This window comes from Urocitellus parryii, chromosome 1 (genome assembly GCF_045843805.1).
Source record: "Urocitellus parryii isolate mUroPar1 chromosome 1, mUroPar1.hap1, whole genome shotgun sequence".
In the NCBI taxonomy this organism is placed as follows: Eukaryota; Metazoa; Chordata; class Mammalia; order Rodentia; family Sciuridae; genus Urocitellus; species Urocitellus parryii.
In genome coordinates, this window is record NC_135531.1 from 138,058,302 (window position 1) to 138,085,167 (window position 26,866).

At 35.5% G+C, this 26,866-nt stretch overlaps 1 protein-coding gene across 2 annotated transcripts in view; it reads right to left on the reverse strand.

The window, feature by feature from the left end:
• Window positions 1-26,866, reverse strand: part of Cdc42se2 (CDC42 small effector 2) — an 85,626-nt gene that overhangs the window by 20,396 nt on the left and 38,364 nt on the right. For both annotated transcript variants that reach the window (XM_026400162.2, XM_026400160.2), the window contains one exon: window positions 10,747-11,079. In XM_026400162.2, coding sequence (XP_026255947.1) covers window positions 10,747-10,800 — 54 coding nt within the window. In that variant the 5' untranslated portion in view covers window positions 10,801-11,079. The remainder of the gene's footprint in view (window positions 1-10,746; window positions 11,080-26,866) is intronic.

A 26,866-nucleotide genomic window follows, 5' to 3' on the forward strand; every position in this document is an offset into this window, starting at 1 on the left:
GGCTGTGGCTCAGTAGTAGAGCGCTTGCCTTGCATGTATGAGGCCATGGGTTCAATCCTCATCACCACATAAAAATAAATAAACAAACAAACAAAGATATTGTGTCCATCTACAGCTAAAAAAAAAATATTTTAAAAAATACTGAAATAAAAATAGGACACAGATGAAAAGAAAATGATATCCCCCTTAATAAACAAAAGAATATGAACAAACAAGTTACCACTATGCGTATAGTACAGTGATTGAGTGCTTATTAACATGAGCAAGGTGCTAGGTTCAATTCTCAGGACCATAGAAATAAACAAATAAGAACAAAAAAACTTTCTAAGGAACTTAAAGAAAGCCAAATCTGCAAAAGTAGATGAATCACAAGTCCTAGAAATATCTAAGAATTTTTACTAAGTATAAAGGCAATAAGAGACCTGACCAAACTTTAGATTACTTAGTACTTGAAAAGAGCTGTGATCTCTGCTGGAATTTGTCAATAAAGTTATCTACAATAATCCCTACTTGTTATAATTATGCTTAAGGCAGAAAAGAATGAAAAGCAAAATAGTTTTTACCATATGTTTGCATTTCAAATGAACAAGATTCTTAAAAAGTGCTTTTAAAATGTTTAGTACATGACGCTGCAGGTGTAGCTCAGTGGGAGTGTGCTTGCCTAGCATTAAAGAGACCCTGGGTTCAATATCCAGCACTGCAAAAATTATATTAAACGTTCAGTATGCTATAGAATCATAAAATATCAGCCCCAGATAATTATTAAAAAATACTACATTACTTAGTCCCACATAATACTTAAGCCTAACTTGTCTTTAGTGACAAATTATACATGTGCCATAAACATTTTATTCTCTATATACCAAAGCATTACCTTGAGCTCTCCTTCCTTCTACTAATTTAAAATGAATAAAATTGGAGTTCCTTATCAGTATTCCCTTCATTCTTATTTGGATACACCAAGGTCAAATGAGATCCACTCATACTTCTCTAAACATAAAAGACTTAATCCTCTTCGTTCTTTCAATGTCTAGGTTTCTTATAAGATCCAAGGGAAAAAAAAAATTTCATGCTGCTGGTGTTATAGAAGCAACTGTATTTTAGTCATTTTAAGAATTCTGTGACCTTATAAAATGATGCTGATCTTCACACCATTCTCACAAGACAGAACTTGCAAATAAAGGCTGTGCTTTCTAAATAAGCACAACAATCTCCCAAATGTGGCAAGATAATTTGCAAACAGTAGATCTTTTAAGAAATGTTTGGTATTCAGAAACCTGACACTTAATAGCTCAAGAGACTCCATTTAACACTTTTAGATGACAAAGTTTATGAACTTAAGGATACACCACAATGGATTTACAGAACAACAACAATAAAAAAAAACGGGGCTTATTTAATAAGCATTTAGGGGGTTTTTTGGTAGTGCTGAGGACTGAACCCAGGGCCTTGTGCATGCGAGGCAAGTACTCTACAAACTGAGCTATTTCCCCAGCCCCTTAATAAGCATATTTAAAAAAATTATTTGACAATAGCTTTTTTTCTTAAGTTGTTGATAGATCTTTATTTTATTTATTTAAATGTAGTGCTGAGAATCGAACCCAGTACCTCACACATGCTAGGCATGTGTGCTACAGCTGAGCCCCAGCCCAGCTTTTTTTCTTTCTGTTTATCAAAAAGTTTTGGGTTTTTTTTGGTGGGGGAGGGGGGTCATCACTTCACCCCTGAACCATATCCACAACTCATTTGGGGATGTGGGGGCACTGGGGATCGAACTCAGGAGTACAACCACTGAGCCACATCCCCAGCCCTATTTTGTATTTTATTTAGAGACAGGGTCTCTCACTGAGTTGCTTAGTGCTTCACCATTGCTGAGGCTGGCTTTGAATTTGCAATCCTCCTGCCTCAGCTTCCCAAGTCACTGGGGTAAGAGGCCTGGGCCTCCCCACCATTCTAAGAAGTTTTTTCTTGAGTTTCGTTTCTTTTCCTTTTCAAGATAATTGTTTTTGTCATAACAAAGATGACATAATCAGGGCTAGGGCTGGTGCTGGGACTCAGCGGTAGCACACTTGCCTGGCATGTGTGAGGCACTAGGGTCAATGCTCAGCGTTAGAACAAAGAGACCAGGCTGGACGCAAACTTCACAGATCATTTCAGCCTTATTGAGAAACAGGATTACACCTAGGGGAATGAACCCACCTTCCTGGTGGAAAATAAGCCACTGAACAAACGAAGGGTCTGGGCTTATGTAGATTATACTGAGAGGTGACTTAATTAATGAGCATGTCAGCTTGAGCACTCAGGAATTTGAGGTCTGTTTCACCGGGTGAAATGGGAGGAACTCTAGGGTCAGCAGTCAGTCTCTGGAATTTATGTTACTGGACCTGATGGAGGGCCTGAGGTCAGTATCTGGAAAGGATTTGTTTACGGAAAGATTAATGCTTTGGCCTCTTCCCAGAGACTGCCTTTCTAGGTTTGATGGACACCTCTTCCCCAGGGTTTGTTTTAATACCGGAAAAGAATGTATTGGAAAAGGATCAATGCTCTCAATGTATGGCTTTCCTTCCCACTCCCCTTCTACAAGGTCTCACTATTTTGGGGGTTTGTCATTTTCCATATCTAATACTCAGCACCACATAAATAAAAGTCTTATCAACAAATTTAAAAAAAATTTAAAGATAATATAATCAGTGTTTCTTGACTTTATAGTTGCACGCTAACTGTTCCGTAAGCATCACAGATTATATGTTCCATAATGGCTTACAACATGGAATGTGCTTACCTGTACTAAATTTTTTTTGCTAGAATATAAGGAAAAAAAATTACAACTATTATTTTCACTTTTCATCATTTCAAGGTCTCCCAATTCAGACTGACCTGTGGGCTATTAATTATTTCTACAAGAGCTACCAAAACACAGAAAGTAGAAAATGAATTATATTAATGCTTAATCATATTTGAAACTAAATACAAAAATGAAAAGATGTTATAACATAATACCTTCACTTAATCTGCTTTAATTTGTCTAAATGTCTTTAGAAGAATCTGAAAGACTGATCTTTTACTGTAACATAAATGGAATACACTGATGAACAAAAGTGTAGAAGGGCTCAACTAGGGAATTTTATTTCAAGAAATCTCTTTGTTTATAACCCTGAGGCTTAAAAATCTAAGCCAGTATTATTGTCCACTCTAAGCCAGTATTATTTGTATGCAAGACAATACAAAACTAAACTTCAAAGAGATATTACTAGTCTTCCCCTATTTAAAAATATTTTAAAGTATGAAAATACCATACGTTAATGAGGATATGTCAAAATGAAACATTCAAATTGCCGTTGGGAATGTAAATGGTAACACCAAATTTTTAAACAACATGGTCTTCATGATAAAAGTGAACATCCTTAAACTTTACAGCTAGTAATTTTAGAGCCAGGAATTCACACACACAATTTCCAGGCTACAAATGCACAAAATAAAATATTATAGGGGTAAGCCTATAATACTGGTGATTCTGGAGGCTAAGGCATATACCATTTCTTTATGGCTGAGTTCCAAGGTTAAGGTCAGCCTTAGCAACTTAGGAGGCCCTGTCTCAAAATAAGAAATAAAAAGGACTGGGATAGCACAGCTCTATGGTAGAGCACCCCTGAGTTCAATCCCCAATATCAAAGAGAAAGAAAAAGAAAATCAAACAAACACACAAAACAGCATTGTTCACAGTTCTACACCGACAGCATGGATCTAGCTAGAAAGGACACCAGAGGCTACTGGAGTTTTGGTAATGTCCTATTTCTTGAGTAATTACTACTTCACAATATATTTGTGTCCTAAAAATTTACTGCACTGTATATTTACATGTAAAACAAACCCTTTTAAATTAAGCAAGTTAGCAAGACTCCGTCCCAAAATAAAAATAAAAAGAGCTGGGTATATGGCTCAGTGGTCAAGAGCCCCTAGGTTCAATCCCTGGAAGAAAAACAACATCAAAAAATTCATTCTTTTGGTATCTTAACAGTATTGCAGTTGCATTGAGTCCTTATCTTCAAAAGATGATTACTAAATGTTCATTGGTAAAGTCACGTAACAATTTGAGTTTGAATTTGAAATAATACAGGAAAGGGGAAAGTAGACGGTACAAGACAAAGATTAGATAAGACTTGAAATTATCAAAGCTAAGAAATGGGGTTCATTATACTATTGCCTATTTTTAAATGTTTAAAAGTTTTCATTAAGTTCAAATTTTAAAAACCCTGGGCTAGCTCAGTGGTTGAGTGCTTGCTTAGCATTTGAGGCTCTGGGTTCAATTCCTAACCCCGCAAATTATCACTGCTGTCCGCTGACAACTCATTTTTTAAAAAATTAAATTGCACCAGACATAGTGGTGCACACCTGTAATCCTATCGACTTGGGAGGCTAAGGAATGAGGATAGTAAGTTTGAGGTGAGCCTCAACAACTAAGCAAGACCTTAGTCTCAAAATAAAAGATAAAAGGGAGGCAGATGTAGCTCAGCTGGGTAGCTGCAAGGCAGCAACCATATAATTTAAAATCTCAGTTGTATCTAGCAACACCAATTCAGCATTTATAGTTAAGTAAAAAGTTTTGGATTACTAAGACTCAAAACACTGGACACTATTATACTGTGTATTGTACTGTGTTAACATAAATGAGTAGGAAGAGAAAAATGATTCTTATGCTACAACTCAGAAAAATGCTTTCTATTTTCTCCCCAATATTGGGCAGTTCCTTTTTCACACATGGAATGTGCAAGAGCAAGGGGTAATAAAACATGAGTAGGAGAACTGGCATGCAGCACTCAGCTTTAGTAAATACTTCAGAAAACTTCAGAGATGACAATTTGCTTTCAGAAACAGCAGTCTTGATGCTGCCAACCATAAGAGCAAACATATGGCTTTATAAAACTTAAGAGACATTCTTTAAATCTGTTTGCTGACGCCAAGGCATACTATTCTTCCACTATAGTGATCACACAGCCTGTGAAGTTCTATGTACTTTTTCTCAAAAGTCAAAAATGTAAAGAAATCAGATGTCCGTGGAATCTGGAGAAATATTTAACATAAGTATGTATTTATTAAAAATAACTGACATGTTAAATGTGGTATGCAAAGCACTCAATTGCAATGTCTTTCTGTGAAGAAAATGTATTTCTGATATCTTATAACCCTAAGGCCTCATGCTCCAGCTACTTAATTCCTCATGTGTCTATTTTAGCTATGAATGAATATAGTATACCTCTATCACATTCCTGAATAGAATTTACTTTACTGTGATAACTGGCAATCAATCAATCAATCTTTAAAACTATTGCAATCTGACCTCTGGCAGATTGACTGTCTGGTACATAAGACACTTGGAAATCATCACTTCTATCCATACAAGTGTTGAACAAACTGAAAACCAACAACTCTTCTCAGATCCACCAGAGACATGTTCATAGAGAAAATGGCTGTTCCAAAGGGATGTCTTGAAGAGACAGGTGGTGGGTACAGTCACAAACTACCATAGCAGAAGCTGCCACAGGTTCTAGTACTTAAGTAGGAAAGCCTAAACTCAATGGTTTGGTTTGTAGCTCATTGGTAGAGCACTTTGCCTATCATGTGTGAGGCACTGGGCTCGGTTCTTAGCATCACATATAAACAGACAGACAGATAAATGGATAAATGCTCACTGACCACTAAAAAAAAATTACAAAAAAAAAAAAAAAAAAAAAGGAACAAAAGCCTGAATTCCAATAGATGTACTGCTGGCAACTCAATATGGACAAGTTTGAGAATTAACAACTCCAGTGGGGTAGGCAGTCTGGCAGAAACCCCTACACATATGTGGTAATCATCATCAAGAACGTCACCAGATTCCTGCAATGGAGATAGGAGAAAAATCCCCTGGGTTTCAACAAAAGTGGTGAAAGACAGCCATGTTGAATAAGGCACAGCAATCTGTTCTTAACAAGGTCTGCCCTCAAGAGCAACTATCTTACCAAAACCTAACCAATTAGAGTTTTTACCAGAAACTACCTACCATGGGGGAAGGGAAATGCCCATCTCTAATCCTTTCTAGTCTCTTTTGTGTCACCTAAGAGATGGGGGGGGGGGGGAGACTGGGAAGCACTCCGTGGAAGTCATAGTCCAGTGGCCCAGGCTCACTCAGAATGAGACCTAATCCTAGCACTATGTAATGCTCCTCTCCCTACACCTTACAACCACATCTACAGGGCTCCTGAATAACAGATTACAAATGAAACAACTAAACACCCAGACCTTATTTAAGAAGAGGTCTCAAGGAAAACCGAAGACAAAGGAAGCCAAAACAAGAACACTGGAGGAAATTTTATCCTCTGACACCTACAGCTATACCAAATAGTACAAGGGCCTAACCTATAGCCAGACAGGTATAAAACCTCACACTAAAGGATCATTTACCTTGGTTCCTTTCACCCTATATGTCATGTTCAACATAAAATTACAAGGCATACCCACCTTCCAAAACATGTGGTAAGAGGACTCAAATGTCTCACAAACTTTTTAAAAACAGTGTTAAAAACACATTCTTCGATGATACCATGTATTATAAACTATACACAATAACTGATATGCATATGCAGTCATTAAAAATGCCCAAACATATTCTTTTATTTCATGATTAAGTATTAGGACTTTTTTCCTATTAAAGTCAGGTTAAACAAGAATATTCAACTATTGCTAACACTATTTGATGTCATAGTGCAGGTCCCAGATAATGAAGGAGAAAAGGCTTAAATATCAGAAACAACTAAAACAATCACTATCTGGAAATATTCAGAGGACAAATTTAATCAATTAAAGTACTATTAAACTCATTTAAGTGTTTTAATGAGTCTGGATAAAAAAAAATAGCATTTAGAAATTGTGAGCTTCCTACAAACTAGTAATTAGGAAAAGTAACAGAAAAACAGAAATTCAGAATAAAAATCTATAAAACATCTACAATAAATCTAACAAGAAATGTGCAAACTAATATGATGAAATCTTAATCTTTTTTTTTTTTTTTTTTAAGTTCTCGGCGGACACAACATCTTTGTTGGTATGTGGTGCTGAGGCATCCCCAGCCCCTGAAATCTTAATCTTAAAACTTCACTAAGAGAGGAACTGGGGCTGTGTCTCAGTGGCAGAGTGCTTGCCTAGCGCAATGTGAGGCACTAGGTTCAACTACATAAAAATAAAACAAATAAAATAAAGACATACAAATAAAATAAATACACTGTCCATCTACAACTATCAAAAAATTTTTTTAAAAAAAATTCACTAAAAAGAACATAAAAGGTCTACATAAATGAAGATATAAGCCATGCCTTTCTGTGGGATTACTAAAAAAATTCCTCTCAACTCAATGCAATCTTAAAAACAGCCATAAGATTTTAAAATATGGCCAGGCTCAGTGGCACACGCCTCTAATCTCAGCACCTCCAGAGGCTGAGACGGGGCGGGAGAATAGTGAGTTCAAAGCCAGCCTCAGCAAAAGTGAGGCACTAAGCAACTCAGAGAGACCCTGTCTCTAAATAAAATGCAAAATAGGGCTGGAGATGTGGCTCAGTGGTTGAGTGCCCCTGAGTTCAATCCCTGGTACCCCCAAAGAAGCAAACAAATAAATAAAAAATAAAATATGCATTATACAGTATCTCATATGAAGAAAAATATGAAAAATAACATAATGAAGAAACATGTAACCACAATCCACCTCCCCCCCCCCCCCAAAAAAAAAGACATTACCAATACAGTCAAAAAAGAAAAAACTTCCCTATGAAAGCAAAACATACTAGGTAATGATAACAATTAAAACAGTATGGGACTGGGGATGTGGCTCAAGCAGTAGCGCGCTCGCCTGGCATGCGTGCGGCCTGGGTTCAATCCTCAGCACCACATACAAACAAAGATGTTGTGTCCGCCGAAAACTAAAAAATAAATATTAAAAAATTCTCTCTTTCTCTCTCTCTCCCTTAAAAAAAAAAAACAGTATGGGGGTGTTGGGGGGTTGTAGTTCAGTGGTAGAGCATTTGCCACGTGGGAGGCACTGGTTTCGATCCTCAGCACCACATAAAAATAAATAATAAAACAAAAAGATATTGTGTTCATGTACAACTAAAAACAATTAAAAAAAAAAACAGTATAGGAGGGGCTGGGGCTGTAGCTCAGTGGCAGAGCACTTGAGGTATGGGCACTGGGTTTGGTCCTTAGCACCAAATAACTAATTAATAAATGAATCAAAATAAATAAATAAATGCTTTCCATCTGCAACTACCAAAAAACCCTGAAAGTATGAGAAGCCAGGCATGATGCTACATGCCTGTAGCCCCAACTACTCAAGAGGCTGAAGAAGCATTTTTTATTTACTTATTTTTATGTGGTGCTGAGGATTTGCCTTACACGTGCTAGGCAAATACTCTACCACTGAGCTACAACCCCAGCCCAGGAAGGATATCTTGAGCTAATAGGTGTGAGACCTACCTGGGCATAATGATGGAGGAAAAAACCAACAACCCAAACTCTTCCCAGATCCATCAGAGACGTGTTCATAGAGAAAATGGCAGTACAGGAGGCCAGCTTAGCTAGCACGAACAAGAACCTGTGTTTGAACCCTAGTACGTGTGCACACACACAAAACAGTATGGCAGTGCCATTAATAAACTGTTTTAAGATATCTGATTAGCATGTAAAAAGTTTCAGACTCCCTCACACCACATTAAAGTCCATCTTCCATTCTGTGTTGATCAAAGAGCTAAATGTAAGAAACTTTAAATTATTAAAGTAGAATAAGAAAACAGCGCAGCAGGTCTTTAAAATATTATAATAAAGGTATTCTTAAGGAAAACTTGTCTATCATAAAAGATGCCACAATGCTATAGAAAAAGCTGAAAGATACTCAGAGAAACACCTACAATACATAGGGTTATTAACCACAGCACATTTGAAGCTATAAAAATAGACAAAGTCAAACAATCCATCTAAAAATTATAAAGACTATCAATAGACAATTTGATGACAGAAGAAACATACAAATTTACACTAAATATATGAAAAAGATTTTTAACCTCTCTACTAACCTGGTAAGTACAAATTAAAATAACACATTACAAATAATAAGTATCAACAGAAAAATTAAATGTGCGACCATATGGTTATGTCAAAAATACTACAAATGCTGTAATTATAGAAATTAATAAAACTTATATAAATATACACATATATATTAACTAAGAGAAATAAATACCAATCTCTAAAAGGTGAACCACTGAGATTGGAGAAGCAAATAAAAAAGATTATTCTCATTTTTAATTTTTCTCTTTTGTCTGCCCTGTATAAATTTTTCTTTCTTTTTTTTTTTTTTTTTTTGGTGGGGGTGGAGGTGGTACCAGGGATTAAACCCAGGGGCCCTTTACCACTGAACCACATCCCCAGCCCTTTTTATTTTGAGACAGAGTCACACTAGTTGCTTAAAGCCTCACTAAGTTGCTGAGGCTGGCCTCAAACTTGCAATCCTGTCTTAGCCTCCCAAGTCACTGCAATTACAGGTATGTACCACCACATCCAGTTACACTGTATTAATCTTTATCGTAAGAATTCATTTATGTATTATATGTGCAATTATATTTTTTAATTTAACTCACATCTTCCTTTTGTATTGTTACAAAACTGAGTAGAGTATGGTAGCACACACTGTCATCCCAGCTACTCAGGAAGTAGATGGCAAGTTTGAGGCCAACCAGGGCAACTTGAACCCTGTCTCAAAAGAAAAAATAAGAAAAACTGGGAGTATAGCACAGTGGTAGAGTACTTGATTAGCATGTGCAAGGCCTTGGGTTTGATCTGTAGCACCCCAAAACAAATAACAAGCCTAAAAAACCCAACAATGAATACACTTACTCAGCTAGCCAGACAGACAGACAGCTGGTATGTACACCTACATTCGCCAAGGTAGAATAATTAATTCTGAAGACACAAAGTGATATGATCAAGTTCCTAAAGAATTCAGAATGTGGTGGGACTGCATAACAGTTATTCACTATGCAAAAGGCTCTGGGCTATAGGAATACAGATGAGGTATTATCTAAGTTAGGGGAAAGCTGGGAAAATTTTACAAAGGAAACTGGTAACTTCTGATTAGGCATCTTCAAAGACAAACAATAATTTGGGGGTTGTCAGGCAGGGTTTTGGTAGAATATGTGCACAGATAAGAAGGCACAAAAGTGTGGCATATGTGATGAATCAACCAAGACCACTTACCATCCCAATACCATGAGCAAAAAAAGTTATGTTATCAACTGAAAAGTAAGGATAATGGCACCTTCCTCAGAGGGTTGCTGTGATTAAAAATAAGATGGTATGTTGAGAAGCATATGAAGGGAACTTGGCTGCTATCATCTTCCACCCACTGATGTCAAAGCCTGACCTGGCTGCTTGGCCTCAGGCTGTTGTCTCCTTTTCCTCTCACTGTTCCTCCAGAAGCTGTCTATGTATGGGAACACCACAGCTGTCCAGTCATATACAATGATCTAGCACAGTTCTTAACACATTGTATTTACTCAGAACACATTAATCTCTCCTTTTAAATGGATGTTTGGAGTTCCACAGAACTATTCCTGGCAATACCCCTAGAATTGCCCTGCAATTGCTCTGAGGGTCCCAAGTCTCAGTGTGAGTATATTTAAGAAGCACCCCACCCACTCTATACAAACATTACTTCATACTTACAGGCTGAGGCTGTTCTGCAATACAGCAGTTGAAACACAACCAGAATTCACTCATGCTTACAGTCCAAGGTATAAATGAGCACCAATGAAGGTTCCAAATCTCACTTCAGGAAGCTCCACAAAGTATGATCCTCAATGTGATGAATATTCAATCAAAACAAAAATTGTATTTCACTGCCTTTGTTCTTGGAAGTCAAGTATCTTATATATAGTCAGTATAAGAAAAAAGTCAGATTGTTTCCTTTTCTTTGCTTCTGGTTCTACAGAGACTTGTTTCTGAACCAGCAGGAAGGTACAAAATTGCTCTCCTGACCCAGGGCCTATAACAGGTAGTCTAGGAAAAAAAGAAAAAAAACATGAAAGTAAGTTAACGTTATTTAAACTTAGAAGCTCTTACTTCTTAAATCTGTAATAAAACTAAGAGTAAATATACCCAAAAGAGTAAACAATGAAAACCTTTTAACAAATGGATACTCATTCAACAAATTATCTTTTAATTAATTCTTGAAAGTCAAATGTTATAGTGAAAACAGAAAACCTTGCCTTCCTGGTAAATTCCATTTTATATATAAAAGTATTAATTATTTTATTGTTTTTAAATCACTAATTAGAACATTATGATTACTGTACATAAGTCTATTTCCAAGAAGAAACACTGATCAACATTTTCATATTCCTTCAGTTCTCATAGATAACCAAAGTGACAGCAATCAACTCTAAGAAGATAATCAAGGAGGTATGGTTCATCAAAAAACTAAAATTATCACCTTATCCACTGAAATTAGAATTATACACAAAAGTTGGACAGGGGTTAAGTTAGCTTCCTTCTGTGAATTGAGTCAGTAGATCCCCACCCCCACCAGAATGAATATCAGTCAAGATACTTTATGTCCTGCTATGCCAAAAACAATCCTTGTCAGGCAATTTTCTATCTGGAATTGGACAAAGAGTGGACCTACTTCTGATTTACAATTGTCACAATAATGACTTTGGTGAGCCATGATCCACCCTCATATAGAAGACAGTTCTGACAGGGCTGAGGATGCAGCTAGTAGTAGAGCCTAGTATGTACAAGACTCTGAGTTCAATCCTCAGCACCACAAAAAATAAATAAGTAAACTAAATTTCTGGGATCTTAATACTGATAAGCAGAGACAAAAGAGAAGAAGAAGCCCAAAGTGGTTCCTGTAATCCCTAAGACCAGTTACACCCATGCACCTGAAGTTTGTTTGGGAGGCAATGTCTCTCCCTTTTTAGCCCAAAGCTAAAAGTGATCCATATCACTTTTATTCTCCTACGACAGTCAAGTGAAGATGTCCAATAGACAACTGGATATACAGATCTGAAGCCAAGAGAAGTTTCAGAATCAGCAGCGTACCTGCTTCAGCAGATTGACTAAAGCAATGATAATAATAGAGGGGAAATAGTAGCATGAGAAGCAAAGAGGTCTTAACAGAAAACTGAGAAATAACTAATTTATGTGAGGCAGAGAAAGAGAAGTCCACAAAGAGGCTGGGTATTACCAGAATGAAAGAAAAAAGGAAAAGTAATTAAATGTGGTTATCACTGGAGTCTTTTTCAAGGAGGAAGTAGGTAACAGGATTAACTGCCACTGTGATAGGAGAACTGTCCATTAGATTTTGTAGCAAAAAGATATTTAGTGGTCCTGACCACCAACGTGAAAAAGCATGGGCAGAATTCAGATTACATTAGCTTGACATGTAAGTGAAACTAATTAGCAGAGTCAACAAGTAGAGGCAATGTTTTCAAGAAGAATGGATATAAAGGTTAAAAAGGTAGGCAGAGTGAAGAAAAACAGCCATCTTTGAAATGAAAAGATCAAAGTCTACTTCATTTAATTATTCAAAGGGATGTTAACATTTTTGTCAAAAATGGAGACACATAAATCACGTATTCATAAATGTTTGAAAGAAATCTCATACATTTAGAAGGTGTGCCCGCTATAAACCATTAACAACCATATTATAGTATCACAGAACCCTAATTATTAAGCAAAATGAATTTCTCCCTTTTGCTGAACAATGCCATGACTCTTTAAACTTTAAAAATAGATTTTTATATTTGTGTAGATGAAGATCTTTAGTGAAGATAAGTGAACACATACTCAATGTCACAGATGTGAACAAAAAGGCATAAATTCTGCACCATGATTTGACAGAGTCCTATCATGCTATATAGGAAATGAGATATTAAAATTAAAACATGTTCAAAGATAAACAGAAGAAAGAAAAATCTACATTCCTGCCATAATTAGAATTTAGAGCCTGGAATGCCTATTTTAAGCAGGATGAATAAACCTTTTTCAACCAAAGTCTAAATCCAGGAAAAGGCTGGCTTTGTCCACTAAATTAGGTAAATAGTCTGAGGTTTTATTAGCTCAAAAGACTGTATGCTTCACTTATTCCTCTAACCCATCTTTAAGATGGAATACAAGAGGAAATAGCTAACTTCACAAAATCAGCACACTTGACACACTGGGTTCAATCTCCAGTTTCATTAAATAAAAAACACACATCAGGGGCTGGGGATGTGGCTCAAGCGGTAACTCGCTCGCCTGGCATGTGTGCGGCCCGGGTTCGATCCTCAGCACCACATACCAACAAAGATGTTGTGTCTGCCAAGAACTAAAAAATAAATGTTAAAAATTAAAAAAAAAAAAAAAAACACACATCAGTATCCAAGAACACTGTTTCAGTGTAGCTCTATTATTTTAATTAAATCTATTTTTTAACTGATACATAAAAACATAAAAAGTATACATATTGTCTGGATGCAGTGGCACACACCTGTAATCCTTGTGAACTGACAGGCTGAGGCAGGAGGATTCCAAGTATGTGGCCAGTCTCAGCAACTTAGAGAAGCCCTAAGCCACTTAGTGAGACCCTGTCTCAAAATAAAAAATAAAAAAGGATAGGGATATAGCTCAGTAGTAAAGCATCCCTGAGTTCAATCTACAGTAGTGAAAATACATACATACACACAAACATGTTAATGGCACAACATGTAATTTTTTTAAAAATTTATTTTTTGTAGTTGTACACAATCACTTTATCTTATTTATTTATTTGTATGTGGTGCTGAGGATCGAACCCTGGACCTTGCACGTGTAAGGCAGGCACTCTACCACTAGGCCACACCCCCAGCCCCAACATGTAATTTTTTGATACATGTACACCTTGTATGTTTAAACATACTTATGCCTCATTTACTATTCCTTTATGAAGAAAATTATCAAAATCCTTTCTTCTAGCTTTCCGAAATGTTCAGAACATACTGTTCTGTCTAGTTGCCCACTGTGCAACAGCACACCAGAACTTCTTGCTCCTAACTGTAACTAAGTAGCCACTGATTGGGGATTGCTCTCTAAGAAGTTTAACTCTACCCAGATCAAAGACTTTGGCCAATAAGAAGTCATTGTGAAGGCTAGAGTTGTAGCTCAGTGGTAGAGGCTTGCCTGGCAGGTGTGAGGCACTGGGTTTGATCCTCAGCACCACATATAAATAAATAAAATAAAGTTATTGTGTATCTACAACTAGAAATGTTTTCTTTAAAAAACAGAAATTGTGAAATGAAATCTTTTTCAATAACTTGTACTTTTTAAATATTTATTATTTAGTTATAGGTGGACACAATATCTTTATTTTATTTTATGTGGTGCTGAGGATTGAACCCAGTGCCTCTTGCATGCTAGACAAGTGCTCCACCTCTGAGCCACAACCCCAGCCCTGAAATCTCTTTTGAATGATTCTGTGAAAAAAAAATAAGCCTTTGCTTGAAACTGAAAATTATTTATGCTCATGATTATTGTACACAAACACATAAGGAGGTAGTTTGATGCCTACAAATCTGTTTGGTCTATTCCATCTTATATCATTTTCTCATTTACATATAAATTGCCATAAAACTACCTTTAAATATTAATTTAACATTGGGAAATGTTATAACTTCCCTTTCTTGTTTTAACTAAATGATTCTTCTGTTTAAACTTAAAATAATGTTTTTCTACTTTACAGTCCATAACACTTTATCACTCCCACATTTTCCCAAGTTCAAATTTCCTTCTCATTAAAGCTATTTATTTTGTGAATTTTAAAATGAGCACTTCCCCATTCTCATATAAGGATGATATTCAAGGAGGCTGGGGATATAGCTCAGTCAGTAAAATGTTTGCCTCACATGCACAAAGCCCTAGGTTCAATCCCCTGCACCCTCCCCCCAAAATGATATTCACAATACTTCCTCTTAATGTTTAGTTCAAGAATACTGTTTAAAGTACAATAATCTGTGCTTCTATGTATTTCTAATAGATATTTTCAAACCCAGGGGATGTTTGTAACTTTATGGGTTATTTGTTAAGTAAATACATAGATGATAAGGTGTTTCAAACATGCTTTGGAATGTGTTATTGATACATTCTATTGTCTTGAATTCCTCAACAAATTTCCGTTTCAAATTTTTTTTTCATAGAGTATATAAATCTAGAGGGGCAAGGTGGTTTTCTAAGAGTATATTAATCTAGATTGGCAAAGTGGTACCCATCTATAATCCCAGTGACTCTGGAGGCTGAGGCAGGATGATCCCAAATTCAAGGTGAGGCTCAGCAATGTACACTGTAAGGACTAGGGATGTAGCTCTGTGGTAGAGTGCCCCTGGGTTTAATTGTTAATGCCAAAAAAAAAGAAAAAGTATATGAATAAAAACATTTATAGACACTCTCAGAGACTACTGAAATCATCTCTCTCTCTCTCTCTCTCTCTCTCTCTCTCTCTGACACACACACACACAAATCGACATTCCAACTAATAAATATACTAGGGCTGGGGTTGTGACTCAGTGATTGAGCACTTCCCTCTCATGTATGAAGCGCTGGGTTTGATCCTCAGCACCACATTTAAAAAATAAATAAATAAAATACAGACATTGCTTCTATCTACAACTAAAAAAATTTAAATAATAATAATTATACTAGTAATTACTTTCACTTCTTGAACTGAGAAGTATATAAGTCAAAAACTTATATACACCTATAAGTCAAAAACTATAAGACATTAGTCTACTACTAGTATGAAATAGTTTTTCTGCTGAAAATTTAAAGAAATTACATTTTAAAACATGTCCATTTTAAAAATCTTATACAAAAAAAACTCTAGATAGCAAAAGGAGTATCACTCTTTAATAACATCAACTTCTAAACCTGGCTTTAAACACAACTCAGCACATTCCATCCATAAATAAAGAGTCAGACTTGTCTACAGCATTGAGGTATTTCACTGACTCAGAGACTCATGAGACAAGCTTTTACAAAAGGAAGGAACTTTAAACAGTGAAGTTTACTCATTAAAAAGCTTGAAGTAAATTAGTCAAAGCCACCTGGCTAGTGACAAGCAGAGCTTCTTGAATTAAAAGCTCAGTCTTTTGATTTAAAAATGAGATTAACATGAGAATAGTGTAACAGTAGTAAGCATTCTCTGGTCAAAATATTAACCAATATATCAGTTTCCCATCCTCATTTTTCCCACCTATAAGTCAAAACTACAAGACATCAGTCTACTACTAGTATAAAATAGTTTTTATGCTGAAAATTTAAAGAAATTACATTTTTGCTACAATTTAATGTAAGTGCTTTTTAGGTCAATTTTCAAAGAAAAAATAATAAAGCCTTGATCTGAAAAACTGGACAATGGGGCATATCTTTAACCAGGTAATTTCTTAAATTATGGGGTTTTTGAATTCTGAAATATTTTAACTCAATTCAGAAAGTGAGCATACTCAGCTTGCATGAACTTGAATGAAAAGTTCAGAATTTAGAGTTTGAAATTAAGGATCTGTGGCATGTGTTCAGCTGTGTTTAAAGCCAAGTGTAGATGTTGATATTAGTGTAGAGTGATACTCCTCCTGTTATCCAGAGATTTTTAAAAGTATAGGGCACTCTGGTAATCTTTAGAAATACTGTGGACAAGTGACAAGCTCTAGCACACTCTGTTTTCTCATTTATAAAACAGAATGCTACACTGACAATTTCACAGGTCTAAAATGAGGGCTTCATTACATGATACATATAAAGGTACTAAGAGCTATTTGTTATAAAAATTAAAATGGCAAGAAGCAGAACAATAAAGGTACTAAGAGCTATTTGTTATAAAAATTAAAATGGCAAGAAGCAGAACAATGTAACAAAAAAAGGTTATCAATTTCTGGGAATTTGTTTGAAGCTGGTCTTTGATTTCTGGGTTCAAGTGAGCCTCTGTCCCCAGTATCCTGAATAGCCGGGACTAAAAGCACATGCTATTATGCCTGGCTTACTGTAAAGTTTTAAGAAGTAGCCTAAAAATCTAACAAAAAAAATTTTTTTAATGAATTATGGTATATTCATACAAATGAAAATGAATGATAGCTTTATGCAATATAGATGATGATCATGTGTTATTAGAAGTGTGACACAAAACAATATCCATATAATGAACCCATTTATATGAATTTCAAAAACAGATTAAATTGAAGTATTTTGTTTGGAGATATACACACAGGTATAAAAGTAAAGCAGACATTATAATAGAAGTCAGGAGAAGGTTTGGGCAAGGATTCCAAATAGGAAGAGATACAGGAGAGCTCCTGGAATGATGACAATATTTTGTTTTTTGTTTTTGTTTTTGTTTCTTGCAATGCTGAGGATTAAACCCAAGACCTTCAGTAAGCAAGTGCTCTACCACTCAGTTACACCTCACTCTACTACCTCTTGATTTGGGTGGTAGCTACACAGGTATTTATTTGTTTTATAATTGTGAGTTAAATAGTGTATTCATATACTGTACAATTTTCTCTGTATTTATTTTTAAATGACCAAAATTTCAAATAAGATGTAAGAAGTAAACACTAACAATTCACAGTTGATCATAATGAATTGATAAAGATCAGGGATGATAATGCAGAGAATCAATGTAATTGATTATCAATTGTAATTGATTATCAAAATAACATTCTTGCCACAGATTTTGAAAGACAGTAAAATTATTACAGGAGGGTGAAGTTCTATCAAATGTGAAAGGCATTTCTGCAAGAAATGCAACAATGATTCATCAATAACCACTAATTATAAATTATCAACAAAGCTTATTCAGAGTTGCACTAGCACCAGCTCTGTTTCAAACTGTGAAATGGTTCTCTGAATTTGATTTGTGGGCCTGGCATGGTGTTGCACACCTGCAGAGTCCTAGTGACTTGGAGGCTGTGGCAGGAGGATCACAAGTTCAAGATTAGCTTCAATAATTTAGTGAGGCCTTAAACAATTTAGTGAGACCCTGACTCAAAATAAAATATAAAAAGGGCTGGGGATGTGGCTCAGTAGTAAAGTGCCTCTGCATTCAATCCCCTGCATCAAAAAATAAAGCGTGTGGGCTGGGATTGTGGCTCAGCGGTAGAGTGCTCACCTAGCACGGGTAGGACCTGGGTTTGATTCTCAGCACCACATTAAAATAAAGGCATTGTGTTGTGTCCATCTACAAAAAAAAAAAAAAAGATTCTCTAAAAAATGAATAAATAAAATAAAATAAAGCGTGCAGGGCGTAGGGCAGGGGGCATGGGGGAGGGGGAATTGATTGGTGGTACAAAATCCTTCTAAAAAAATAAACTCATTTTTAAAACATCTTTCAAATAATGAACTTACCACAGATCTACTTTTCTTTGGTTAATCAAAGTTCAACAAACCATTGTTCCCTGAACTGAACTCAGTTATAGAAAGTACAAGCAGGGATGTATGTAATTATGGAAACATGAAGGATAATTGTTTTTTCTTGTATTTGAAATGACTGATATGATTCATCTAAGTGCAATCACACAGAATGTACCCACCCCCCCATTAGGACTCCATTCTTTTTTATTGCTATATTAATTTCCATTGTACAGATATTATACACTTTACATACTCATTCATTTGCTGGTGGGTATTAATGTTTTTCCAGCTTTCTGGCTATTAAAATTACATCTACTATGAACATATGTACACTGTTTATACACATGGATGTTTACATTTCTTCCAGGAAAATACCTAGGAATAGAAATACTGGGTCATATTGTAGGTACAGTGTATTTTTTGCTTTTTAAGAAATTGTCCACCAATTTTCCAAATCAGTTTTAATACTTTGCTTTCCTGCCAGCAAAGTATGAAAACTCCAGATGCTTCATATCCTACTGTATATTGTCAGTCTTTTTAATTTTAGTCATTCTGATGAGTGTCAGGTAGTATCTTGCTGTGGCTTTAATTTGCACTTTCCTAATAACTGATGCTATTCAACATATCTTTGTTAGTTATGTATGTTCAGATATTTTATCCATTTTCTAATTATGCTGGCTTGAGTTGCACTCTATATATTCTGGAATAAGTTCTTTGTCCAATGCATTTATTATGATTATTTTTCCCTGGTGTGTTTCCTAATCACAGTTCTTGAAATGTTTAAGTTAATTTTAATAAAGTCTAATGTATCAGTTCTATATTTTATGATCTGTGTTTTTGTATTCTTAGAAATTTCTGCATAGTCCCCAAATCACAGTCTTCCTGTACCTTCTTCTAAAATTATTAGGTTTAATTTTATGTCTATAATCTATTTTTAATTTTAAAAAATTGTTGGTGGAAAAGGCTAAGGATTATTATTTTGATATGGACATCCAGCTGTTCCAGCTTATTTATTAAAAAATACCCTTTTCCAATTGGATTGATTTTGTACCTTTATTGAAAATCAAATGACTGCAAATTTGGGTCTATTTCTAGGCTATTGCATTATAGGGTCTATTTGTTTATCCTACACCAGTACCATTACAGTAAAACTTAAAGTCAGGTACTGATAAGTCTCCCAATTTTTTAATCAAGATTGCTTTGTATTTTTGAGCTCTTCTGTATATCTCTATATACACTTCCAAATCAAGTCAATTCCTGTAAAAAGCCCCCTGGAGATTGAGTGGGACTGCATTTATTCCATCAATTATTTTGAGAATTATATTTTTAATAATACTGAATGTTCTAATTCAAGAATATAACATATCCAAAGTCTTACAGTTCTCGATTTATAAGTTTTGCCAAGTATTATGCTGCATCACTATTTGTTTTTACCTTTGTTTATAGCCTTTATTTAAAAGCCTTAATGTCTTATGTAGTCAAATCTCAATTTTTATCACAGCCTTAAAGGCTGTGCTCATCCAAAGACTCCATGCCTCTTACCCATTATAGTTTTGTTTGATTTGCATCAATTTGTACATTAGTATTTTAGGGTTGGACTGGAGTGTAGCTCAGTGGTAAAGCACCTGCCTAGCACATGTGAAACCTTAGGATTGAACCCCACAACCTCAAAACATAATATGTAATATTTTAAAAGCTGTAATGAGGTAAAATTTCATAATATACTTAAGCTTTTACTTTCTGACATCGTCCCTTTCCCACTCAATTAGAACTCAAAGTATTTAATACCAAACATATACCTATTATTACAGTAGGTAATATAGGAGAAGATATATTAGCTCTAACCTGAAAGAGTAATATAACAACTGCTATAATTTGGACATTTAAAGCCCCACAAAGCCTATGTGTTAAAGGTTTGGTCCCCAGGGAGGGACCTAGTGGGAGGTCATTAGGTCATTTGGGATATCTCCAAGAAGGATATTAGGAAACCCTGGCCCCTTCCTCTTTCACATTCTTTTGCTTTCTGACCATAACGTGAGTGATTCTGCTGACAGACAATCCCATCATTATGTGCTGCCTCACCACAGGTTCAAAGATTTCATGAACTGAAATCTCTAAAACTATGAGCCAAAAACTATTTAGTTGATTATTTCAGGTACTTTGTGTTAGTGACAGAAAGCCAACTAACAGTGAAGAAAGTAATATCCATGAAAACTGCTTGCCCATCCTCTACAATGCACAATTGTGTAGAATAAGTTATCTTTCCCTTTATTTCTCGTGTGTGTGTGTGTGTGTGTGTGTGTGTGTGTGTATATATATATATATATTTCTGGGGATTGAAACTGGAGCTATATCCCCAGCCCTTTTTATTTTTTATTTTCAGACAGGTTCTCAAATGTTACCCAGTCTGGTCTTGAACTTGCAATTCTCCTGCCTTGGCACCCCAAGCAGCTGAACTATAGGTGTGTGTCAACACAATTGGCTATTCCTTCTCTCTTTAGCAACTTCCCTCTTTCTTTCCTGTTACTCTTTCTTCTCTTTTTCATTTTTCTCTCTATCCATTTTCCATCTCTTTATCTACTCTATGCCCTTCCTTAGCTTACCTAGAGTTTTTAGAAATACAGATTATGTGATATAGACGGTCTCAGTTTATTGATTGATGAACTGAAATCTATTACTATTCTAAACTTCTCTCCTGAGTCTACACATTTATAATCACCTGCTACTGAACATCTCTTGTAGCCTCCCAGGCACCACAAACTAATATGTGCAAAACTGAATTCACTCTTTTTCCTCTATTTTTATCTTACCTTTCTTGATGAGTGGCACTATCACACACTACTTACCAAGCAATCCATATTCAAATTCTATCCTACACCTTCCAATTCTCTGAATAAAACCACTCAATAATATGCCTTCTTACATTTTAACAAAACTTTACTGTTATTGAAAAGAACTCTAGATAGGGCAGAGGGGTTGGAAGGGAAGGGAGGGGGCATGGGATAATTAATGATGGTGAAATGTGATGATCAATACTATCCAAAGTACATATATGAAAACACAAATTTGTGTGACTATACGATGTATATAACCAGAGATATGAAAAATCGTGCTCTATATATGTAATAAGAATTGTAATGCATTCTGTTGTCATATATAAATTTAAAATTTACATAAAAAAAGAAAAAGCACATTTAAAAAGTCTACAAAAAAGGCAAATCTCAGTCAGGTGCAATGGGATAGTGCATGCCTATAATGTCAGCTACTTGAGAGGCTAAGGCAGGAGGATCCCAAGTTTGAGGCCAACCTGGGCAACTTAGAGAAGTCCCATCTGGATGGATGGATGGATGGATGGAGGGAAGGAAGGAAGGAAGGAAGGAAGGAAGGAAGGAAGGAAGGAAGGAAGGACGGACGGACAGGAGGGAATAGTACTGTTCAGTGGTACAACACTTCTGAGTTCAATCCCCAGAAGTACTGCTAAATAAACAGAAGCAGATATCTGACCTATCTGTCCATATCTGTTAGTGGTAACAATTTTTAGCTTACCAAGTTCTTTCTTTTAAACCTCCAGTCTTCCTGTTTAAAAATAGATAAGAATGTCTCTTTTATAACATGACTACCTACCCTCAATAATACCTTTGTACCATCATTGCTAGATAATTATAATTTTTGGTTGAAGCAATATTCAAAGTTTGTATTAGTATAACTGCCACTGTTGAGTTGGACTGTTTCCTTCTAATCATTTTATTATTGATTCATCCTGACTTAAGTTTTGTTTTTCTTGTGTAAATCTGTGTTCTTTGTTTAAAGTTGTATCCCTAAAGGCAATTGCTTTTGCTGCTACTTAGATATTCACAAGTATAAATTTTTTTTTACAACAAATAATGTCTATTTATTACTATTAGTCAAATACATGGTTAGAATTCAAGTATAAATTTTAAATTAATCCTCTGGCCTAGGATTCTTTTACCACATGGATAGTATACATTCACACTGCATACCAGTGTGTAGGTAAACATAATTTAGAACTTAAGACTCAAGAAAGTAGAAGGCCTAAGTCTCAATTCTGAATTCCTCCACTCTCTTGCTGTATGATTTTAGGCAAGTTACTTAACCTTTGTATGTCCCAATTTGCTATTCTATAAAAGGGAATTTATAAGCAGGGCACAGTGGCACACACCTGTAATTCCAGTGACTGGGGAGGCAGGGACAGGAAGATCACAAGTTCAAGGTAAGCCTCAGCAACTTAATGAAACCTTTAGTAACCTAGTGAGACCCCCATCTCAAAATAAAAAATAAAAGGGCTGGAAATGTCCTTTGTGGTAAAGTACCCCTGGGTTCAACCTCAGCACCAAAGGTTTATATGAGGACTGAATTGAGGACTGAATGAATAAATATAATTGCTTAGGAGATTGCTTAGCACAAAGTCTCTGCGCGCGCGCGCACACACGCACACGCGCACACACACACACACACACACACACACACTCAAGCAATGTATAGTAATTACTATATGTAACTACGGTTACTACTATTGCAGTCACTATTATTATATCCTTTTTTCCCTCTTTAGAGAACTGAATAGAAACAAGCTTTCCTAAAGCTCACCTCAGGAGGTGTACCAAGATTATTTTCTAGTTAAGTCTGTCTCTCTTAGATAGAACAGCACACATCAAAAACACAATTCTGTTTATTAAAATTTACATTTAAAAGGGAAAGTGAGGCATGTTTAGTACCAATGTACAGTTAAAAAATACTAAGTCAATTAAATTTTTCCCTTTGATAGCAAAAGCGCATTGCTTCTTCAAAAGTGATTTAAATGTATATAAATTTTATGTCTTCGAAATACACCAAGATTAAAAGCACAGAAAATTCAGTAGATAGTTGAAGAGTTCTAACTTGTTTACTCTATCAGTTATTAATTACAAATGAAATATGTTCATATAATAAATTGGTTTTAGTCAGGTTTTCTCCTTTTAGTATGGAAGGCCTTGGATTTCAGAGGATCAAGTTTTGGAAGGGACTGCCCAACTCATTATCTAGTTACTTCTGAAATACCTGCCAAGTGTTTTGTATAAGAAAGGATGAGAGGAAGTAATTTAAAAGGCTTAGTGAATGAGAAGTATGTGCAAATCACATTTTCTGGACAGGCAAGGAATTCGCTATTACTCCCCTGGAGATGTGAAAGCCAACTAAGCACAAACTGCATTCACTTTTCTGGATGTGGAACAAGGCAATTTGGAGACCAGGCTGTAATACTGTATTTCAGACTCATCCCCAGAGAGGAAAAAGATCTACATTTGACTCCTACTTACTTTGTGCCAAATTAAATGACTTAGGAATTGTTAACTTAATATTTTCTCCCAAATAAATGAAGCATTTTTAGCTGCCACTGAAGATTAATTTGCTATAACATCTAAACTGCCATTTTTTTTAATGTCTTTTTATTTATTTTTATGTGATGCTGAGGATCGAACCCAGGGTCTCACACGTGCAAGGCAAGCGCTCTACTGCTGAGCCACAGCCCCAGCCCCAGCCCCAGCCCCAGCCCCTAAACTGTCATTTTCTTTAAAGAGTGTTCTTACTGTTTAACACTGCCCCCCTCCCTGCCCCCTTTTTTTTGAGATGAGGTCTGGCTAATGTTGCCCAGGGTGTCCTCAAACTTTCCTGGGCTTAATTGATCCTCCTGCCTCAACCTTCTGAGCAGATGGGACCATAGTTACTCATCACAGCTTGTACATTTAATACAAAAGTTTATATCAATGATATTATCAAAATGTTTAACCCTATAATTGGTGTAGATAACTGATAATCATATAAGAGAGATGTTATTAGGATACCAAGATTTCTCCCAAGCATGACAACCCCAATTTAAAATGAGGTGTTCTCATATTTCATAAATGAAAAACATATGAAAATATTTCATTTACATATATGAATTTTCTTTGGTAGATGCTCCGATCACCCACATATTACTTTTCTCAAAAGAATAGAACTCTAAAAATATAACATTTATTTCCAAAGTGGTAATAAATGGTATATTTGTTGCTCCATTTAAGTTTTTACAGGTGCCTCACATCTGAGACAATAGTACTAAACAGGTTAAAGATATGAAAAATATTTATGTGAGATTTTAGTCAGTGTTTTTAGCCACTGTTAAGTTATTGCCTTTTCTGATGGCTTAGATGATCATTTTCCAGCTCTGCAGTGGAATTTAATCTTTCTATACACAGCGTTGGCAGTTTATATGCAAACTTATAAAAAAGAGTTAAGTTTATTTTATTTATTTCATTTTATTTTTTTAATTTTTTCATAGTAGGTATTAAACTCAGAACTTCACACATGCTAGGTAAGATTCCACGTGCTATACATTAATTAAATAAAAAAAAAAATCAGGGGATTGTGGCTCAGTGGTAGAGTGCTCGCCTAGCCTGGGCAGGACCCAGGTTCGATCCTCAGCACCACATAAAAATAAAGGCATTGTGTTGTATCCATCTACACCTAAAAAAAAATAAATATTAAAAAAAAATCGAAATCCTTCTTTGATACCACATATTCGGAAGTGAATTTCAGTACTCATTTTGAATGTAGGATTGCAACAAACATGTGTTGTAGATACCAGTAGCAATTTATAATCAACCAATCAGAGAACAGCAGAGAAATAATACTTATTTCCTAATGCCAAATGTATTGAAGAGAAGTTCAAGAAATAGGTGTGAAAACAAAAGTAAACTTGCAGTGTAAAAAAAATGTTTCTGCTTCACCAATATTTGTTTTGTTGACAGCAATCATGTTTGTATTTGTTGAACAGCATGAACACTACTACATACAAGGCATTGGGGATATGACAATGATCAACAAAGGGTAATTTAATAGAAATGGACAATTTAAAAAGACTACTATGCGAATAACATTATATAGAGATACATATTACATAACGAACTGTGGAGTCCACCATTCCATTTCATTTGTCTGCTAAAAGAGTAACTGAGTTTTATTTATTTATTTTTTTTAGTTGTAGATTGTCACAATGTCTTTATTTTTATGTGGTGCTGAGGATAGAATCCAGTGCCTCATGAATGTGAGGCGAACGCTCTCCCTCTTGAGCCAGAATCCCAGCCCCAAGTAATTGACTTTTGTGTGCCATTTAGTTATGTCCCAGGATTGTTTGCATCCAAACAGTCCATAGGTCTGGAACATATTCATTAAGCTACTGAAGTAAAAAATCTTACAATATTTGTACCTACTTCTCAGGCCCTAAGGGAGAAAGATAAAATTTTCAATCACATGGATAACTCTTTAGGTTCCATCAGTGATGATGCTACATTTAGGAGGAAAAATAATTAGAATGTCTACAAGGTCCCAGTAAAAACTAATATACTGTAATTGAGCATGCAATGAATTCATCAAAATGTAATACTTCTGTGCCACATCTTGAGTTTTCAATCATTCTATTTTTTGCAGAGAAGAATACAAAGACAAGAATCTCCTATAGCCATTTTGATGGACTGGTATTTTCCCCAGACTATGGAAGTCTCCATTCTCCAGCAGCTCCATAGAGCTCTGTGTTATTTCTATCATACAATTCAGAGGTTCTTTAATGAAAACCTATTGTAGTGGTAGGATATTCATTCTGTTCAAAATTTTGACCTGCCTCTCAATCAGTAGCCACCTAGATTCCCAGCTTTATAATAACCAATTTCTAGAGGAGATATGCAAAAAGAAAACTCGAGCAAAGACACCTATTCCACACAGACTTGAGGAGCTGCAGACTTGAGGAGCTGGCTGCCAATGCAACTACCACTAATGACAGTATGAAATGACTGGAACAAAATTAGACCATGGCATTGACCTGTGCTGCTATTATACCAAAGGTATCTACTCAGCACTAAATAAGTAACAGGTTATTTCCTTTACAAATTTGTGGCAACTATTTGTAATGAAATTACTAAATAATAATTTTTAAAAACTGTTTAAGCCTTTTATATTACCCAGAATCATGAACAATATTGGGAGGAAAGTTTTTTAATATGGCATGTGACAGATCTTCATACTTGTATTCAAAAGAAAGCTTATAATTATGGAAATTATTGATAATGACATTATAATGATGAAGATGATTTCAGAAACACAGAATACAAATCCATCATTAAAGAACATGGATTATTTCTGGTCCATGAAGTTAAATAATTCTTATTGGGTCAATATTCTTGGATTCTCTATTCTCTTTTTGAATGATTTTTAAAAAAATCAATAATGACAGAAAACTTCTAGCTTAAAAGAAAATTCCAACTGTATTCCTGACATGGAAAACACTGTGGGGGGCGGGGGGGTGGTTCTACAGATTGAACCCAGGGACACATAACCACTGATCTCATCCCCAGCCCTTCTTATTTTTTATTTTGAGATAGGGTCTCGCTAAATTGCTTAG